This window comes from Drosophila elegans, unplaced genomic scaffold (assembly GCF_018152505.1).
Source record: "Drosophila elegans isolate 14027-0461.03 unplaced genomic scaffold, ASM1815250v1 contig_476, whole genome shotgun sequence".
Classification (NCBI taxonomy): domain Eukaryota; kingdom Metazoa; phylum Arthropoda; class Insecta; order Diptera; family Drosophilidae; genus Drosophila; species Drosophila elegans.
In genome coordinates this window covers 1,554,832-1,572,383 of record NW_024545863.1, presented here as the reverse complement: position 1 = coordinate 1,572,383, position 17,552 = coordinate 1,554,832, and the positions used below count along the sequence as shown (strand labels likewise).

At 41.2% G+C, this 17,552-nt stretch overlaps 4 protein-coding genes across 4 annotated transcripts; 1 reads left to right on the top strand and 3 right to left on the bottom strand.

The window, feature by feature from the left end:
- Nucleotides 1-5,216: 5,216 nt before the first annotated feature.
- On the bottom strand, nt 5,217-7,615 carry LOC108148557 (prolyl 4-hydroxylase subunit alpha-2-like). Its single transcript, XM_041709324.1, has 7 exons — nt 7,369-7,615; nt 7,010-7,312; nt 6,757-6,944; nt 6,181-6,707; nt 5,953-6,087; nt 5,728-5,893; nt 5,217-5,664 (listed from the first exon to the last, which is right to left on the bottom strand). The coding sequence occupies exons 1-7, from the start codon at nt 7,581-7,583 to the stop codon at nt 5,564-5,566; spliced, it is 1,635 nt and encodes a 544-aa protein (XP_041565258.1). The 5' UTR covers nt 7,584-7,615; the 3' UTR covers nt 5,217-5,563.
- A 170-nt stretch (nt 7,616-7,785) lies between these two features.
- Nucleotides 7,786-9,845, bottom strand: LOC108148576 (prolyl 4-hydroxylase subunit alpha-1). Its single transcript, XM_017275622.2, has 7 exons — nt 9,592-9,845; nt 9,234-9,536; nt 8,979-9,172; nt 8,405-8,928; nt 8,218-8,346; nt 7,992-8,157; nt 7,786-7,930 (listed from the first exon to the last, which is right to left on the bottom strand). The coding sequence occupies exons 1-7, from the start codon at nt 9,795-9,797 to the stop codon at nt 7,863-7,865; spliced, it is 1,590 nt and encodes a 529-aa protein (XP_017131111.1). The 5' UTR covers nt 9,798-9,845; the 3' UTR covers nt 7,786-7,862.
- Nucleotides 9,846-10,332: 487 nt separating this feature from the next.
- On the bottom strand, nt 10,333-12,747 carry LOC108148510 (prolyl 4-hydroxylase subunit alpha-2). Its single transcript, XM_017275548.2, has 8 exons — nt 12,511-12,747; nt 11,873-12,175; nt 11,627-11,814; nt 11,442-11,572; nt 10,908-11,369; nt 10,796-10,849; nt 10,524-10,689; nt 10,333-10,465 (listed from the first exon to the last, which is right to left on the bottom strand). The coding sequence occupies exons 1-8, from the start codon at nt 12,702-12,704 to the stop codon at nt 10,404-10,406; spliced, it is 1,560 nt and encodes a 519-aa protein (XP_017131037.1). The 5' UTR covers nt 12,705-12,747; the 3' UTR covers nt 10,333-10,403.
- Nucleotides 12,748-13,403: 656 nt separating this feature from the next.
- Nucleotides 13,404-14,346, top strand: LOC108148563. The gene is made up of 2 exons (XM_017275609.2): nt 13,404-14,176; nt 14,232-14,346. The coding sequence occupies exon 1, from the start codon at nt 13,465-13,467 to the stop codon at nt 14,170-14,172; it is 708 nt and encodes a 235-aa protein (XP_017131098.1). The 5' UTR covers nt 13,404-13,464; the 3' UTR covers nt 14,173-14,176; nt 14,232-14,346.
- Nucleotides 14,347-17,552: the final 3,206 nt, after the last annotated feature.

The following is a 17,552-nucleotide window of genomic DNA, read 5'->3' as shown; positions in this document are numbered from 1 at the left end:
ATTCCGCTGGGATCGATTGTTCGGCCAACTAAGTTCGGTTTGAAATCCACTTGCTCCTGTTTGCAGTTGGAAGCCCCAAAGAGCGGAAGCGTTTCCAGTGCCAAATATTTTTTGCTTCTGCCCCAGCATTTTGCGGTGTACCTTTTTGTGACACTCCCCTTTCCGGTGGCCACTCTCAAATGAGCACACAAAAAAAGGATTGTTGTTGGTTAAGTTTTTAGACTAGAGAATACCCTTCATTATGAAAATTAAATACAAGGATTTTGTATGGGCAACATAGCCCATAAATATGTTATATGTTACAAAACGTTATATAACAATCAAATCAGTTTTAATGTCATGAAAAATAGTATTATTGATGGATAATATAAAGTAACTAAAATTGGCGATGTCTGAAGCTTTAGTTTTCGTACTATGATTTTCCTTATTTGTATTCCAATTGTACTTTTACCTCAGTACTTTTACCCTCAGTATCCCCCAAAATTAAAGGGTATTTCAAAATGCAGCCCAAAACACACACACACACACTCGCTCACAAAGTTGACCATCGGGAATGGCGCGAAATTCGTGCATTAAATGGAGTGAACTTCCGGTTGGTGAAAGCTGCGGCATCGAGTGCCGTCTCCTCCATCGCGGGTATTTCTGGTCAGAAGGCGGGATAGATGGAATCAACTGCTGAATTTATGCCCACTGGCCAATAATCCATTTTTAGGGCCATCAACCAAACCGAAATATTGGCTCATCCATTGTTTCCGTGCTAATTGTTTGGGACTACTTTTGCCAGCAATTTGCCAGTGAAAATCCGTATTTGATTCTGCCTTTTTTCCCCACTCACAGTACCACCCACTTTTCTATACTGTTTTTTTTTTTTTTTTGGAAAGGGGAAGGAAGGTGGATGGATTTGCGGGCACAGCTGCTGCGAAGGCTTGCAATTATTTTGCAAACAATGAAATTGTTGCTGCGTGTGCAAACATAAAATCAAATTGTGTGTAGGTGTGTGCAGCTGTTGCGGCACAGATACGGATACAAAGACCGAAAACAGACGCAGTTACAGATACAGATACAAAGACACAAAGATACACTCGAGAAGGTGTCGCATCTGCGGGCGAGCATTTGCCTTGATTTGATTTTGCCCTGTTTTACCTATTTTGGGGGAGTCCATAGTCCATAGATATGCAAATTACTTGTCGGGCGGATGGCAGGTGATGGCTCCATAAAAACCGTAATCAATATGTCGCCCGAGAAAATCGGGGGAAACGTGTGCCATTACATTCACATTTACTTGGCAGTTGGGCAAATGAATTTAAATAAGCGCATTCAGCAGGCTGAGATTTGCTAACAAAGTGCAAATCGAGCGAAATAAATCACGGGCTCGCGACACGGAGCCACAAAAACTCCACGATCTGGCTAAATTAATCACGTGGCCATACATCAAAACAAACAGATCATGACAAATGCAGAGCGCAAATCGAGCAGCGACTTTCCCGTCCCCCGACCACGACTCCTTTTTATTCTTCGCCGGGGAAGACACCTCGTTCATTGTCCGTCGCCTCAACTCTTTCGTTTTGATACTCTATAAGGAAAAGGGTATCTTTAAGTTGTCAAGAAGGCAGCACTCAGTTTTGTTAACAACATATCTATAATATTGACAGAACATGTATTTTATAAAATTATAGATTTAAAAAAGAACCTGTTCCTTATTTTTAATATTAGTTAAAACCTATTTGTAGCATCATATATATAATAATAAACATTCACGACTTGGGAAAATATTTAAAAATTTATTGAAACCCTATTTCCTGGTGTGAAAAAATTTAAAAAATTGGTACATCTCTTTTGGTGTATATTTTATTGGACAATAAATGTTTCTTATTAAGTTAATAGATATAATAAGTGAATTGAAATTTTATAATTTCAACCGCATAAATATTTAATATTAATTAACCCTTAGAAGAGCACTTCCTATTCGACTTTCTTTTAATATCTTCCCTTTTATTGCTGCTGCTTTAATTAAAATAATTTTTACGCTTTTTCCACGTGAAATTCCACCGCAGAACAAAGAGGAGACCCAGACGACATAGTCGCTGTCATGTTCGCTTGTCTAGAAATGTGTCCGCTGGCCAGGTTTTGCATTGCATCCAACACCAACTCCATTACCAGCCATTCCCTGTAAAGTCCCCAGTCTCTCCGGCCAATGCGAACGCATAAATTATGCTTCGTTGTCGTTGCGGGAAAAAGTAGAAGTAGAAGTAGAAGTCGAGTCGAGTTGAGTTGAGTTGAGTCTGAGGTGACAAAAGGTAGCGAGAACTGAGACCAAGAAATGGGAGACTTGCTGCGGGAAATTTCTTGGCAGGCAGAAAATAGATTTCGCTTAGTGACTGACTGTCTGGCTGGTTGGCTTCATTGTCCGAGGCGCAATGGAGTTTTAATTGTCCAACGGGGCCACATAAATTTTGGCTGCGCGATTTAAGATTTTCTAAGACATTTGAAGTCAATCTATCGCAGCCCCTTAATGGTCAGCCAGGTGCCAAAAGCAGGAGCAGGAGCAGGTGCAGGAGTAGGAGCCCAGACATGACCGCAACAGAAGGGCAGAAAACACAATGTTTTGCTGCTTCGGAAAAAAAGCAGAAAACATAAACTTTTGGCCAACAGCCAGGCCAGACGATGGCGATGTCGGGACAGGAAAACTCTTAAAGTGTCGCCGCCCATGGAACCAAAACTGCCACTCGGAATGGGCAAATGTTTTGCATTTCAAATTGCATTTTAATCGCATTTCAACCTGAAATGCCATTAGACATAATTCGTTTAGTTGCATTTGTCATTGGCCCTGCTCTCTGTTGCTCTGGCCAAATCATTTCGATATGGCCATAGTTGTTGGGGGTTTTCGGCACTGTTTCGCTCCAGCGGAGGACAATTGACGTCCGCACACGTAAATCAACTTTGGCATTGATTTTCACTGGCTGACTGCCTGACTGCCTGACTGGTTGGCTGAACGTCCCAGGATGATTGCGATTTGTATGCAACTGTCCAGATTATGCAATCACTCCCTCCCCCCATGTCAAATTCGTCCTGCCGTAATTGATTGTGAGCCGTCGCCCGTCCACTGGCATTTAATCAATTTATGCCCGGTGCCCAAATCGGCATTCGAGGGTGCCGAATGAGTCCGTCGAGCATCGAGTATCGAATCGGTCGATGCCGGTGCACTGCACCCGATGCTCTGCCTTGGCACCTGTCACCACCTCCGATCGAATCATCAATCTACACTGCCCAAAAATAGTGTCAACTAGATGGGTGGAATGAACACAATGTTGAACACCAGGGGCTAATTTGTCACTTCTTCAACTACTCTAGTTTTGTATCTGACATTGGGTATGGGGTATATTATTGATTGCTCAAATTTTGATTTCACATTAAAATGGATTTTAAAATAAATGTTCTTAATTCTGTGTAAGGAACTACTATCCCAAAAAATAAAATATATATTTAAAAACCACTAAATTCTAACGAAAAAAAAAATGTAAAATTAAAATGTTGGCTCAAAAAAGGTTTTAAAAGTGTTATAATGGATATATCGGCTTTGTATCATTGTTGGTGTCTTTATCAAATCAAATTAAACAAAAGGTATTTTGCACCACGAATAGCGGGGGCAATGTCTCTTTTTTCTGTGACTTGTTCAGGTATAAATAGACAACTCACCTTGCCGATGAAGGTGTTGAAAGGCAGGTCCATCGATTGATCGACTGATCGGTGGCATATCTAGATTTAAATTTAAATTAGCTCGACGCAACTTATCGATTTACCCATGCTGACCCTGAGTTTGGCAGAGACATGAATTTCTTTCTTTCACATTATTTTCTTTTTTTTTTTTGCCCGGCCAGCTGCTAGAAAAACTCAATTTCCTGCGCGAAGACTGGGAAACCTATCAAATGCTTTACGACGGCAGACCGCAACTTGAAATTTAACACACGTTGCACACACACAGAGTCGGTTTTGACCCCTTCGGTCTGTCTGGGCTGTGCGCTGCTACTTTTTCATTTTTCGCATGTAATGTGTGTAATCAAAGTAACAAAATCCAAATCATATTTCCTTCATTGACCACAAAATGTGGGCGGCCAACCCTTTTTCCGTGCCCCCCACTCAACTCAGCCATTCATCTTCGGTGCGCATATAAAACATTTTACTAGATTTATACAATCAATGCTCTCCGCTTCGGAACATTTCTTAACCTTGTTAGATACGTTTTTTCCTCTTTGGGCTGTGGGCAAAATTATTGGTCTGCGCATATGTAATCATCTCTGTGGAAAAGTGGAGGTTGGTTGGGCCGAGGACACACCATAAAGTGCACACAATCAAATCGAAATTCGTTTTTAGGTACAACTCCTTTGAGGCTGCGGCTATATGCGACTTCCTTGGGTTCGCTTAAGGGTTATTCCTCTATCGTCCTTGATTTCCTGTACAGGACACTCTAAATTCTCTCAGGCCGACTGGGTTTGCATTTGGCCACTTGATGGGATAGCAGGACTTTTTCGCATATGTCGGCAATTTTTTATTTATTGGCATTGCGCTTTATTAAAAGGTGTTGGGCGGCCAACCTTTTGGCATCCCCCACCTTACTTTTGCTTAAAAGATTTTGCTAAAGTCATTGATGTATTCGGTTTTTGCAGAATATTTATTATTTTACCCAAGGGAAAACCTTAAATTAAGTAGATGTTACAGTGACGAACTTATGCACATGCAAATAACTCAAACAAAAGGTGATTAAGGGAATGGGATACGTTGGGTTTAACTAACAAAACTGCCGAGTCAACTGGTTTAAAGGTTGGGGGCCAAAGGTCTGACACCAACACGTCGCTTGGCGGTGGGCGAGAGTTCATTATTAAAAGTTTTTAAAAGCAGATAAGTGCACAGACTGATAGAGATATACTCGTATCCCAGCTTGGCAAACACACCCAAATACACATGCAAAAATTAAGTAACACTGAACAAAAACTTCTTATATTTTACCTACATTTTGTAAAATGACTATGAAAATAAATATTATTTTATTAATTTTCTAGTCTTAAAAAATTAAAATTATGCACAGATTTTATTTTATTTTGTCTTTTATAAAAATACTGCTGAGAACTAAAGAGTTCTGGAAAATATAACATTAATGAGATAAGAGACAACAATTTTTTGTATTCCAAATAATACAATTTTATTTAGTAGTTTCTCGCAGTGCAGTGAAGCGATAACGATAGCCCCTGCTCGGGCGCCACTTCACCTCTAATTGAAACATTAAGTTGCACATCACGTACGCGGTGTCAGACACTAGACGCCATCGAGGAATCGGGGAAGGAGTCCGCCTAGGAGTATGCTAAAATGCGGCTGCGGTGGTCTTTGGTTTTACCTTGGTCCTGGAGCAGCAGATGCCGCTCCTTATCCTTGCACCCCCGGACTATCAGGGACTATCAACCACTCAGCACTTTATTTTTTTCGTGTTGGCATTTTAAAAAGGCATTTAAGCTGAGCTGGGTGGGTTTTTGTTAAGTGTGCAGAGTGATTATGCCGGAAATTTGTTTGTCTATGATTTCGTTCTGTTCAGCTTCGAAGAGGTTCCCGTGGCGCGGGGCAAACAGGGTCTGATAAACATTTGCCGCCATTCGCGTATCCACTCGGTCATCACTGTCACGAGAGTAGGGGTTAAGCTAGGTTTAATTTCGGGTTAATCATTGGCACGGAACTCACCCCATTTGGATCCCACAATCACTGGGCAGGCGGCATGTCGAGTGCGGGGATCACCGTACCCATTCGTATTCAAGTTGAACCAAAATATGGCTGTTCCAGCACGCGGATATACGGCATATCCTGTTTTCTCGAAGACCGTGGCGCCACCCTGCTCAACGTCAGTCAACTGGAAGTGCGGGGGAATATTGAAGGATCAACAAAGAACTATTCATTATATCTCCTCACATAGAAAAGCACTGTGGCAATGCGATCACCCAATACAGTAGCCTGGCGATTACGATGTCCCGTAAAATTAGCTGAGGCAAAGTTAAAGTAATCCGAGTGCGTGTGAAAGTGTCCACCAATGCCATAGTTAATAACCTGAAAAATTAAAGAGCATTAGTTATCATAAATATATAACTGTGATGATGGCAATTGAAATTATTTTTTTTTACTTAATTATACATAAGCTACCTGAAATTCTTCCGAATCGGTCAAATCAAATCCAGTCATGTCGTGAATCCTTCTACTAATGCGTCTGGTTAGCTCGTTGTTTTCCTTATTAAACCAATGGCCCTTGGCAGTCCTCCCTTTTTTTTTTTTATTTTTCGTATTACTTTTATAGATTGTGGCCACTTTCATTTTGCGAGAGGCACGACTTATCAGCAATGACATTTCTCGTTTGGAAAGGACTTCGTGATAAAGCACTATATATGGATCCAATCCGATCTGCTCCGTTTTTAGTGGTGCCAGACGAAGGAATGGTGTGGTGGTAAAGTTGTAGAAACAGTGCAGTCTACTTGGTCTCTCGGATATTCCCCTACAGCTCAACTTATATTCTTCTACGAATGGAGTTTTAAGCGGTTTGTTTTCATTGAGAACAGGAGTTTGTTGTCTCTCTATAAAACATAATGTTTTAAGCCTGAGCCGCAGAAGAGCAGCATCGTGGGGCTTGAGCTTCAAGCAATTATCCAGCAGAGAAAGGGCTTCGACATAATTTTCTAGAATACCTTTTTTAGATTTGTCATAACTAATGATGATACAACTTACTTTGATTCACGTGCATTTCAGCCAGTAATTTCAGGACCTCCACCTCGCCAATCGCCAGGTGCTGTGGTAAAAGTTCATTTTTAAGGTGTCGGGGCACTTCTTGCAGCCATTGAATAGCTTCCCATGAACTTTTTTCCTCTACAAAATGCTGACCCACTGCAAAAATATCTGCAGAACTCATGCTGACACTTTAATGGGTGGCCCAAAAATATTAACAATAACTTAAAGGCAGAAACTTATAAATGGTACCCACTTATATTGTTTTCCATCGAGTTTACCGCTGATAAAATCACCTATTCCCAAATTATAAGTGCTCTGAATGCGGATTATTCCTGCGCAAGCATCCCACAAGTCCAGTTTCGAGGGTAACTCAACCAGCAAGTTGTCCAAATTTTGGATCTGAAGGATGCCTACTGGTTGCTCCATGTATTTGCGCCACTTACTCCAATCCTGATACAATCGTCGGATGAGTGAGAAGCCATTTAGAGGATTGGACAGATAGGCTATGGGATCCAGTCTGCCTTTCTCATTTTCAGCACGCATCACGTCGATATGACTGAGAAATGGTGTAATATTTAAAACTGTGAGATATTATGTGACTATTATATTCACCTGCGCACAATATGCAGCTTTAGCTCTAGTGCTTTGGTATAGTTATTGAGGTTTTCGATCAGCTTCCACTCCAAATCAAGCAGCGGCAGCATTGTCACCAATGACAACGATTGACTCCTTTCGACAGGACTATTTCCAAAGGCCAGAGATGTGAGAAATAAAGTCGCCACGAGAAATCCTCGTAAAAGCATCCATTGTTGTTTTCTTAACGCCATGTATTTTTAAAAATATGTACGCTTGTAAATAGGTATTTAGCCAGGCCAACTTGATATATAGAGTTTGTATTAGCTTCAGTTTTAGAGATTAACGATTAAAATTTAATCTTACTTGCTTTTTAAAGATTTTAAATATTTGTATTTTTTGATCTGACAGTAACAATTTACAAGCATGTATTTAAATATTTTATAAATAACTTGGTACATTCATGCTTATATAACAAGGTGATTTCTTTTGAAAACTTAATTTACTAAGGAAACTTTTCTTAAGCTGCCTGTTTATGGTGAGAGTTTAAGGCAGGGCCTGAGGAACATCTGACTCCGTTCACTAATCCACTCGCTCATCACTATCAAAATATTTTAATTAAAGCCCTTTTAATAAGGATTGATAATATCAACTTAGGTTACCCCATTTTGAGCCCACAATCACTGGGCAGGCGGCATGCAAAGTGGAAGGATCACCATTCCCATCCGTATGTAGGTTGTACCAGAAAAGTGCAGTTCCAGCTCGGGGATATATGGTATAACCAGATGCAGGAAATACAGTGGCTCCACCTTGTTCTACGTCAGTCAGCTGCGGATATTTAGAAATATGGAATTACTCTTATAAATACTATATTTAAAATGCAAATACGTAAAAAAGAACTGTGGCAAGACGGTTTCCCAAGAGTTCGCTCATGCTATTTTTCATAGCATGGGTAGTTGTAATGTTAAAATAGTCCTTGTGCATGTTGTAGTGTCCACCAATACCATAGTTGATTATCTGCAAAGAAAATTTATATGAATTCAGCATAAAACAGTGTATTTCGTGTAAAACTTACCTGAAACTTTTCTGAATCGGTGAGGTCGAGGCCCGTCATATCACGTATTCGCCGTGTAATGCGCCTAGTCAGCTTGTTCAACTCCTTCTTCACCCAACGAGCCTTGACAGTCCTCATCCGCTTTTTGTTTGAATCGTTGTCTTTGACGGTACCGCTTACGCGTAAGCCCGATACAGCAAGGTCTATCAGTTGTGCCGATTCTTGTGGGTAAATGACATCATGATAAAGCACCACATATGGATCCAGTCCGATCTGCTCCATTTTAAGGGGCGCAAGACGGAGAAAAGGTGTGGTACTGAAGTTGTATAAACAGTGCTGCCTAGTTGATCCCCCAAGCAACCCTTTACAGCTCAACATTAAGTTCCTTGCCATCAGACCTTCTGGCTGTTTGTTTCTTTTCAATGAAAGCTCATCCTGGCTTTTTAAGAGGTCTTTTGTTTTTTGCCAGAGTCGCAAAAATTTAGCATTGTGCTTGTAAGGCTTTAGATCATTTTCAAGTAAAGTTAAGGCTTTTAAGTGGAGATCTAGAAAACTTAAATTAGATTTGTTATGTCTAAGGGTAGGTTCCACTAACCTTCTGCCAAATAGTTTTCCGCCAGTAATTTAAGGACCTCTATCTCCCCAATCAACAGGTGCTCAGGAATAATCGGAAGTTCCTCCTGGAGGCGAGAGTAAACCTCCTGCAACCATAAAACAGCTTCTGTCGATTGTTTTGTCTTCGCCAAATGTTGCCCCACCGCAAAAATATCTGCAGAACTCATGCAAGCACTATAGAGAATAGACAACTATTGTAATCAAATATTTAAGATAGAAGTACTAAGTTACTGACTTGTACTGCTTGCCATTAAGTTTACCCCTGATAATGTCTTCAACTTTAAGTTCATAAATCTTTTGTATGCGGGTTATGCCGGCACAGGCATCCCACAAGTCCGCTTTCTGGGGAAGATCTTTCCTCCAGCCCTTAAAGTTTCTTAACTGAACAATGCCCACTGGCTGTTTCAGGTATTTCTGCCATTTGGGCCAATCTTGATGAAGTCGTCGGATGAGTGAAAAGCCATTTATAGGATTGCCCAGGTAGGAAATAGTGTGAAGACGCCCACTTTCGTTTTCTTTCTTCATAATTGGGATATAGCTAAGAAAAGAGTTAGTTGGAAAAAACTATATCTGTTTCTCAGTAATTTCCTCACCCACGAAAGACCTGCAGCTTCTGTTCCAAAGCATTGGCATACTCTTCGAGGTTGTCGATTAGCCTCTTTTCAGTTTCAAGAAGCGATGCCATTGAAGCCACCGAAAAAGCATGGCTTTTGGGCCCTTGACTTATTCCATCGGCTAATGTTATAAAAAGCAAAAGAAGCAGGACGAATCCTGATATTAGCATACATTTGCCATTCATTAGAGTCGTGTGACTCCTTCAAGTGATACAAAATTCTACAGCTTATCAAAATTTGTTTGTATTTAGAGTATTGTGGCTTGATCTACTCTGACACAAAAAATAATTTTGCGTTTTCACATTAAAAATGGCGAAATGGTCAAAAGATCGAACGTCAATTCATCATTAAATTGCCAATCAAATGGCATTTACAGTTAAAAATTGTTCAGTTTTTCAAATTTATGAAAAAAATGATGATGTACCCCCTTTCTGATAAGCAGAATACTTTTTATTGCACATTAAATTAATTTCTGAAACCATAGCATATTTGCTTAAAAGGCACAGATAACAATTCGTTAGCTTAGAATTAAGGTGCAAGCTAAGTGTCAAATAATTGCTGATGTATAAACATTGATATCCCCGCAATGTGACAGGTATTTCCACATTTTGATTATGATGAATGGTCTTGGGTAAAAACACCTTTAATTATACCTCTTGATTTCAAATTGTTCTTATCGCGAGTAATGTGAGTTTAACTGACAGCATGATTGATTTTGGGTTCACTTTATTGAGTTTCATAGTGGGTGTTTAATATTACATTGCTAATTTTAGTTTACTTGAGAATCACATTCACTTTTTAAGGCAAGGCCTGCTGAATAGCTGATCGCGCTCTCGAATCCATTTGTTGCATACTGTTAAGAATATAATATTTAGTATCGCAGATTGAAGCTTAAATAGGTAATGACTTACCCCATTTAGATCCCACTATAACAGGACAGGCGGCGTGAAGAGTTTGAGTATTGGGTTGACCGTCGTCCTTGAGGTTGTACCACATTACGACTGATCCGCGTTGAGGGAAAACAGCTTTTTGAATATTTGGGAAGACCGTGGCACCGCCCTGCTCTACATCCGTAAGCTAAAGGTGGGGATATATACAAAAACAATTAAATAAAATTATTTTTGAATATCACAATCTAGAAAAGAAAGATTTAAAAATATAATTTAAGGCCACATATACTTACATAGAAGAGTACAGTGGCAATACGATCGCCACTCATGGCCGTCAGATTGGAATTCTGTTAAGGAAAGCAAATGTATGGTAAATCTTGTAACATCTGAAATATAATTACTAACAGTTTGGTTGAAGAAGTCGTAGTGCTTATCGTAGTGGCCACCCAGACCATAGTTCATTAGCTGCAGCATCTCAGAGCCGTAGAGATTAAACCCGGTCATATCGGCGACACGGGCATTTAAGCGAACAGTGAGAGGGCTATAGGAATCGGGGAACCAGGCCACCTTGGAGGTCCTGGTCTTCACCACTTCATTGCGACCGGAGGAGGCCTGGAAAACAGTGGCCCTTTTAAGACCCGGAGTGGCCATTCCTTGTAGTTCCTTAATCTCTTCAGCAGAGACCACATCGTGGTAGATCACCATGTACGGGTCCAGACCCACCAGTTCCATTTTAAAAGGAGCGAGGATCAGAAAAGGAGAGGTGGTGCTGTTATAGCGACAGTGGAGCCTCCCATCCGCGGACGGTGGGAACTGACCTCGACAGCCCATCTGGTAGGCATTCGGTCCCACAGCTCCCTGCTGAACCTAAAATGGTTTCGATTTCGGTTAATTTAAGCCCTATCTGAGTGGGCGACCTTATCAGCCAGTCGACAATACCTTCGGCACATTATTTTTGGTGCCCGTCCTTATCATCGTTTCAATTTCCGACTTCTTCATCAACAGTTTAATATCATGCGGCTTATCAGTCAGTGCAATGTTGACAACTTTCAGGGCATCCGCTTGCTGGTCTGTTTGGAGTTTACTATTAAAAGCATTCCCCTTGAAATCCTGGAAAAACTTACTCATTTTCAGCAGAACTTCCGCATAGGCCATTTGAACTTCGCTTTTGGAAACCTCCAGGGGAGCTGTAAGTGTGTTAAGCTCCATCAAAACTATCGACTGATACAGCCAGCCAGCAGCTGCCCAATATCTGCTTTGATCAAAGAGTATTTGACCCATGGCATAAGTGTCCAAAACATTTAGACTCACACTGTAAAAATAACATATTAGTTTGTGCAGCTCACCAATATAAAACTATTATAGCTTACTTGTACTGTTTTTCATTGAGCAGCCCTTGGGCAATGTGAGCCACTTTAAGGCCATAGGTGCTTTGAATGCGATCCAAGGCGGTCACAGCCTCCTCCACATCTGTATTAGTGGGCATATGCTCTCTAAGCTCCTGGACCTTCTCCACCTGCGACAGACCCACTGGATCGTCCATGTAGAGCTGCCACATCATCCAGTCACGATTCATGCGGCGGATCAGGGAAAACGAGTTCAGGGGATTGGATAGATACTCCTCAGTAGAGCTTCGAGCTCTGTCGTTTTCCAATCGCATTTTGGCAATGTTTCTAAAAAAAAATAAAACATTTTTTGATTTTTACATATAATTTAAAAAATTGTCATTGTGATGAAAAAATGTATTACAGACAATTCTTTTTTCTATAAGAAAACTTGTAATGGTTATAAATAGTCTTAAGTTCTTTTATTACTTGTAATCCAATTTGCCCCCTTTTAAGAGTGACAGTAATTGTTATATTGACATTACTTTAGCGGAAAAGTAATCAAAATTGGTAACTTTGTTGATTGTTAGGGTTTAAATAAAAACAATTAAATTAGTTTAAATATGTTATAAATGTTTAACAATTTTTCGTAGAGATAAGATATGGGCTAGATTATTACGCACCTTTTTACATTCTCTAGCTTTTCTTCCAGTTCGCCGGCGTAATCTGCCAGGTTATCGATAAGCTGAGCCTCCAGATCGAGCAACTTGACCATTCCCGCCACCGAGGTGCAGTGGCTCTCTTCACTTTTCACCTGGTGATGGAGCAGCACCAGGAGCATCAGCATCAGCGGAAGCAGCCACTTGGAAGAGCGCATCGTTGGGTACCTTTCTGTCCGGGGTTCCAATTGGGTCTACGTGCCAGCGCCAACTGTCATAGCCAAAAACCGTCGAAGTTGGCAAGTTAACATCGGGCCGAGATAAATATTCACCGTTTTCCGTTTATAGCGATTCTTTGGCCCGCTGATAAGCAGCGCATTGATAGCGACACGCAGCGATTTAATTAACCCAAGAGTACCGGAACAAAAGTAACGCGTTGGCGCTACGTGCTCGCCAATTGAGCTGCGTCATAGAAAGAACGTGCTCGCCGAGATCACTGACCACCGGCAAGTGTCTATTTAGTGTCTGTAATGGTCAAAAGGGGGAATTACCCACTCAAAAGTGCTGATAGCTGGAAAAGCTAGTCCCATTCTGCTGTAATCTATTATTGACAAATAAATACAGAACATACGTAGCATATTTGTACATTAAACGAATGAGGGCTTGTAGATAAAAGAGTATGGTCTGTAAATAGTTAAGTAATGCCAAGCATTATTTGTATCAATCAGCACAGACGCAAATCATAAATTGGTGCTCAGGTTTTAAAGTTGGTTAATTGTAAGTCCTGCCAACTACCAAACATTTAAAATAATAATATATCTCTGCAACTTGTTGGTCTAGAAAACAAATTTGTTTTCAAAGTATATATGACACTACTTCAGTTTTTTTTTGTATACTTCATTGGCTTACATTTCACAATTACAGAAAAAACACTTTAGTTTGATATATTTTGTACCCACAAAAATTCAAATCCTGATCATGTCGTCCATGATCAATAGATCCGTTAATTCTTTTTTCCGCGGACGGGGATGGCAGTCGTCTGCTGAACTTGATCTCCAGTTAACTCCACCTGAAGCCCTGCGCCCAGTGCTATTTTTGTTTTACACCCTGGAAACGGTGTTCAACATGTTCTGCATGGGATATCACATAACGGGCATGGAAACCATTAGCTGGGATGGAGAGGGGATCCAATATATATACATGCTAACTTTCCACATGTTCATGGTTTGGACCCCCTTCCAGAGCATCGCGATTTGCACGGGTGACAAGCCCAGCGTTTGCTTGGAGATCTGGAAGTCATTGGCTGGCACTTTTGCCTTCATCCTGGTATCGTTGACCACGATGTGGGACGCAGAGCGTCAGTTTCATATGTTTTTCGATACCTCTGTCGAGGAGGTAAAGGATGAATACAACGAGCTCGTTCCCATTCACCAGTTCTCCTACTACATGCGGGCTCAGTCCATTTCGTCGCTGACCTGCGGACTTCTTTACATGCTCCATGCCACCATAATGATCGACGTCAAGTTGACCTCGGATTTGTACAACAGCGGAAAAAGTCCCGGCCCCATGCCCATCCCATTGTTCGTCATGGGCCCTGTTGTCCATAATAAGCTCAGTACCTACGTATGGTTCCAGGAGTTCTGCGGGAGCTACAGCCGAGACATGCGGCCTGATATTGTAGACTGAACTGGTACTTCAATTAAAATTTCATTAGTATATTTTACTAATAAAATAATACTTTAAAGACTTAAGAAGCTGGTTGCAAGTTCTCGGAATCCTTAGTATTGAGTAGCAAAAGTTGTGCTCTAAAATTGTTTAAAGCACTTGTTAACCAAGATAAAGCAATACAGAAGCCAAGGTTTTTGATTTAAATAAATAGCATTTTACCCTTATTTTTTTTTAAGGAAAGTTAAGTCATAACGCTTTTTGTTTCCCAAAACAATAGCTATGTTACATTTAATTCAAAAGATTGATTACAATTCAAGTTTGACAAAATTCTCGAATGCAAATCATTTCACTTGTATTCAAATGTCTATAAATTTCAAGATCATGCAGTCACCTTAGTTATATTTCTTTATTTACTCATTTAATATATTTGAATATTATTAATTGATGGCTTTACCCTTAAAACGCCTATTAATTTCGCTGCTAAAAAGTTGAATAATGTAAATAGTAAGCGGGTATCTCCCAACCGAAGCACTGGACCATGCGATTCTTATTGGTTAATGCTCGCATTGCTGAACAATTGCTATCTGCTTCAGCCATGAGTGAGTCCAATGAAAGGGTTTTGCGCAAAACCTAAATACCGTTTTGTATGGGGGAACCCACTTGTTGTGTGTGTGCCAAGGTATGGCAAAAAAGGCTTTAAATTTTACACTTTTATGGAGCGGCCAATGCCGGCGAATAATATGGATGGGGGTCCGGGTCATATGTCCTGCCGTTGATATCGGCTTAACTTTGCCATAAAACTGTCAGCGTCATGCCTTTTGCGGGGTCGGGGTGTTGGACAAATGAAATAAATTTTACAGCCAAATGGACAGAGCAGCCAAACAAAAAGACCAAATGCACGAAGGTCCAGAGATTTGTGTGCGTTTCTATATAGAAACGTGTGGGTGGGTGCGTGTGTACGGTGGGGAAACGGAAGGCAAATCTAATGCGGACAACAAAAGCACCTGTGACCTGGAAAATGTCCGGCCGTCCAGCCGTCCAGCCACCAAGTTTATGTCCGTGACCGTAGACGGTTCCGGGTTGGCTTTACGGGTTCGCTGTCAACAGCTGGGCGGACCTTTAAGCTGCTTTCGGGCCACTTTAAGCCAGACATGGGCAAATATTTGCTCGAGGCATTGTTGTGCCGCCCAGAGTTCTCCCCCGGCTCCAAATCAAACGAAGGCAGGAGGATGTTCATCAATTAAGTGTCATCAATCATTGGCGCATGGATCAAAATCAGTGAGTACAGCGACGGGCAAACATGTCACGGTACAAAATATCGTTTAACCTAAAATGTCAGGACCACAAAACCTATTTACTTCAGACAGTCAGTTCTTGGGGAGTTGCCTTCTCAGAATCTCAGATCATCCCTCAAACGATTTAACCATTTCGAACACCTAAATACACAAAAGTAAATGCACTTTTGGGTGTTCGTATTTCGATGGCACCTTCAACAGCATATCAATTACAATTGCTGACCCACTGAATTCCATTGCGAGCATAAAACTCAAAACGCTTAAACTTTGAATGCTCGCCACTTGCTAAAGTTTGGCCATGCTTTATGGGCCGGCCACTAAGCTCAAATCAAGCGGAAATTTGAACACTCGGGTTCGCGTCGGAACGACTTGTGAAACAATGCTCCATTAATGGCGCCCAGCGGTCCGCCCGCCAATCCTTTCCAATTCGAAATCAATGTCGAGCGGTTGCAGTTATGATTATTGCAGTTGTGAAAACTTTTTTGGTGGAGTGGTAGTAGCAGTAACTGGTGGTGGTGGTGGATAATGGGCTAGGCAAACAGAAAGCAAAAGGTTTATGCAAATGCTCAGCAGGACTTTTATACACTGGCAAACAGACAGCGAGCAAACGTCCAAGGCGATGGTTCGCTAAAAAATGCTTATGACTTGTGTAAACAATTTGGCCACAGTTCCGTGGTCCTTAGAAATCCAGTTACGTGTAGGTATGCGCCATGCCGTCCCCATTCGCAGGACTCTGCTCCTCCTCCTTCTCCTGCTCCTGCTCCAGTTTGGAGAAGACCGAAGGAGTATCTACAGATCCAGATCTGGTGTGTAAAAATATTTTATGGACTTTGGCATTTGCTGGGGAAAAGTTACTTTGCCCGATAAGCGAGCGTGTGTGACTTCCGTTTGGCCTTGCATGTCCTTCTTTTGCTGAAGAGAAGCACACACACACACACACACACTTACGCACACGAACACTCACAAGTTCGCACACATTTTTATGCATTTTCTTAGCGGCCATTTTTATGCCCGCACACGTTTTCCATTAGACATCAACAGGACTGCCATTTCCCTATTTCCCTCAGCTCTTCCTTGTTTGAACTCTTAGCATGGGTTAGACGCCCAGGGGGTGTGGATTTTGAACAGGCCAACTTAAAACCTGTCACTCCTGCTCCTAATTGAAAACTGGGTCAATTGCCGCGAAGCACATTAATCAAATCCAGAAGCCCCGCTTCGTTTTGCATTCGTCATTAAAGCAATTATCATGTTGGGACAATTACTCTTTGTTAGGAAGCTCCCGCTGCCAGCGATTGACTGGGAAACTGCTGGCTGGCTGGCAACTTCAAGCTGGGAAACTTCAAACAGCGAATCCATCCATCCAGCCAAATGAGAACTGAGCGCCAAGGTGGCATTAATCTTCATAAGCGTGACAACTTCATTAGAATAGCAAACACGGCATTCATTTCCTACTTATCTGTTCCCCCAACTCCGAAAAGTGCTACCCCTTGATGGGCTGCTAATTGAGAATGTAACTCCTCTTGGGCTTCTGCAATGGCTTAATAATGATCAATGGGAGCAACGATTGAACAACTATTACTAGTTTATTACGTAATATAAAACAGGTCAAGGACCTTTCATTTTTATGTTTTGTTAAACGGATTTTAACTGACTAGGGAAAAATGCGAAATATTAAATGCGATTGGATTAAAATGTTATTTAATTCATTTGATATTTATTTGAAGAAGAAGATATATTCAAGCATATTTAAAGAAAGAACACATATAAGTTGAAAGGTTTCAGATTGCCTTGTCCTGGATGGTCACAACTTTTATTCAGGTTGTTAAGCAGGAAAAGGGTATGTAAAAATGATCCCTTATCGCCTTCTTGTACCCACTATATCCTCTTTATTTTCCACCGTGGCTCGCATAATTCCGCGGATATAATTTTTTAGCGAGGCGCTGGAGCGCGACGCGTATAATGCGCATAATTTCTATGCCACGTTGGTCACCCGAAAAGTAAATGTAGACACAGCAAGTCGGCCGGAGACGGAGACGGGCAGCCACCGAGGTCGACCTTTGTGCCAGCACCACCCCACCACAACGCCAACTAGAACAACAACAG

Bases quoted from the DNA above. Each gene is read 5' to 3' on its own strand.
- LOC108148557 (XM_041709324.1), bottom strand. From the start codon at position 7,583: ATGGCGTTAAGAAAACAACAATGGATGCTTTTACGAGGATTTCTCGTG. The intron at 6,945-7,009 runs GTGGGTACCATT...CACCCATTAAAG, and splicing joins CTCGATGGAAAACAATATAA to TGTCAGCATGAGTTCTGCAG. The intron at 5,665-5,727 runs GTGAGTTCCGTG...CTCTCGTGACAG, and splicing joins GATTGTGGGATCCAAATGGG to TGATGACCGAGTGGATACGC.
- LOC108148576 (XM_017275622.2), bottom strand. From the start codon at position 9,797: ATGAATGGCAAATGTATGCTAATATCAGGATTCGTCCTGCTTCTTTTG. The intron at 9,173-9,233 runs GTCAGTAACTTA...TATTCTCTATAG, and splicing joins CTTAATGGCAAGCAGTACAA to TGCTTGCATGAGTTCTGCAG. The intron at 8,158-8,217 runs GTATTTGCATTT...AAATATCCGCAG, and splicing joins TTGCCACAGTTCTTTTTTAC to CTGACTGACGTAGAACAAGG.
- LOC108148510 (XM_017275548.2), bottom strand. From the start codon at position 12,704: ATGCGCTCTTCCAAGTGGCTGCTTCCGCTGATGCTGATGCTCCTGGTG. The intron at 11,370-11,441 runs GTATTGTCGACT...AAACCATTTTAG, and splicing joins CCAAAAATAATGTGCCGAAG to GTTCAGCAGGGAGCTGTGGG. The intron at 10,466-10,523 runs GTAAGTCATTAC...TATTCTTAACAG, and splicing joins TATAGTGGGATCTAAATGGG to TATGCAACAAATGGATTCGA.
- LOC108148563 (XM_017275609.2), top strand. From the start codon at position 13,465: ATGTCGTCCATGATCAATAGATCCGTTAATTCTTTTTTCCGCGGACGG.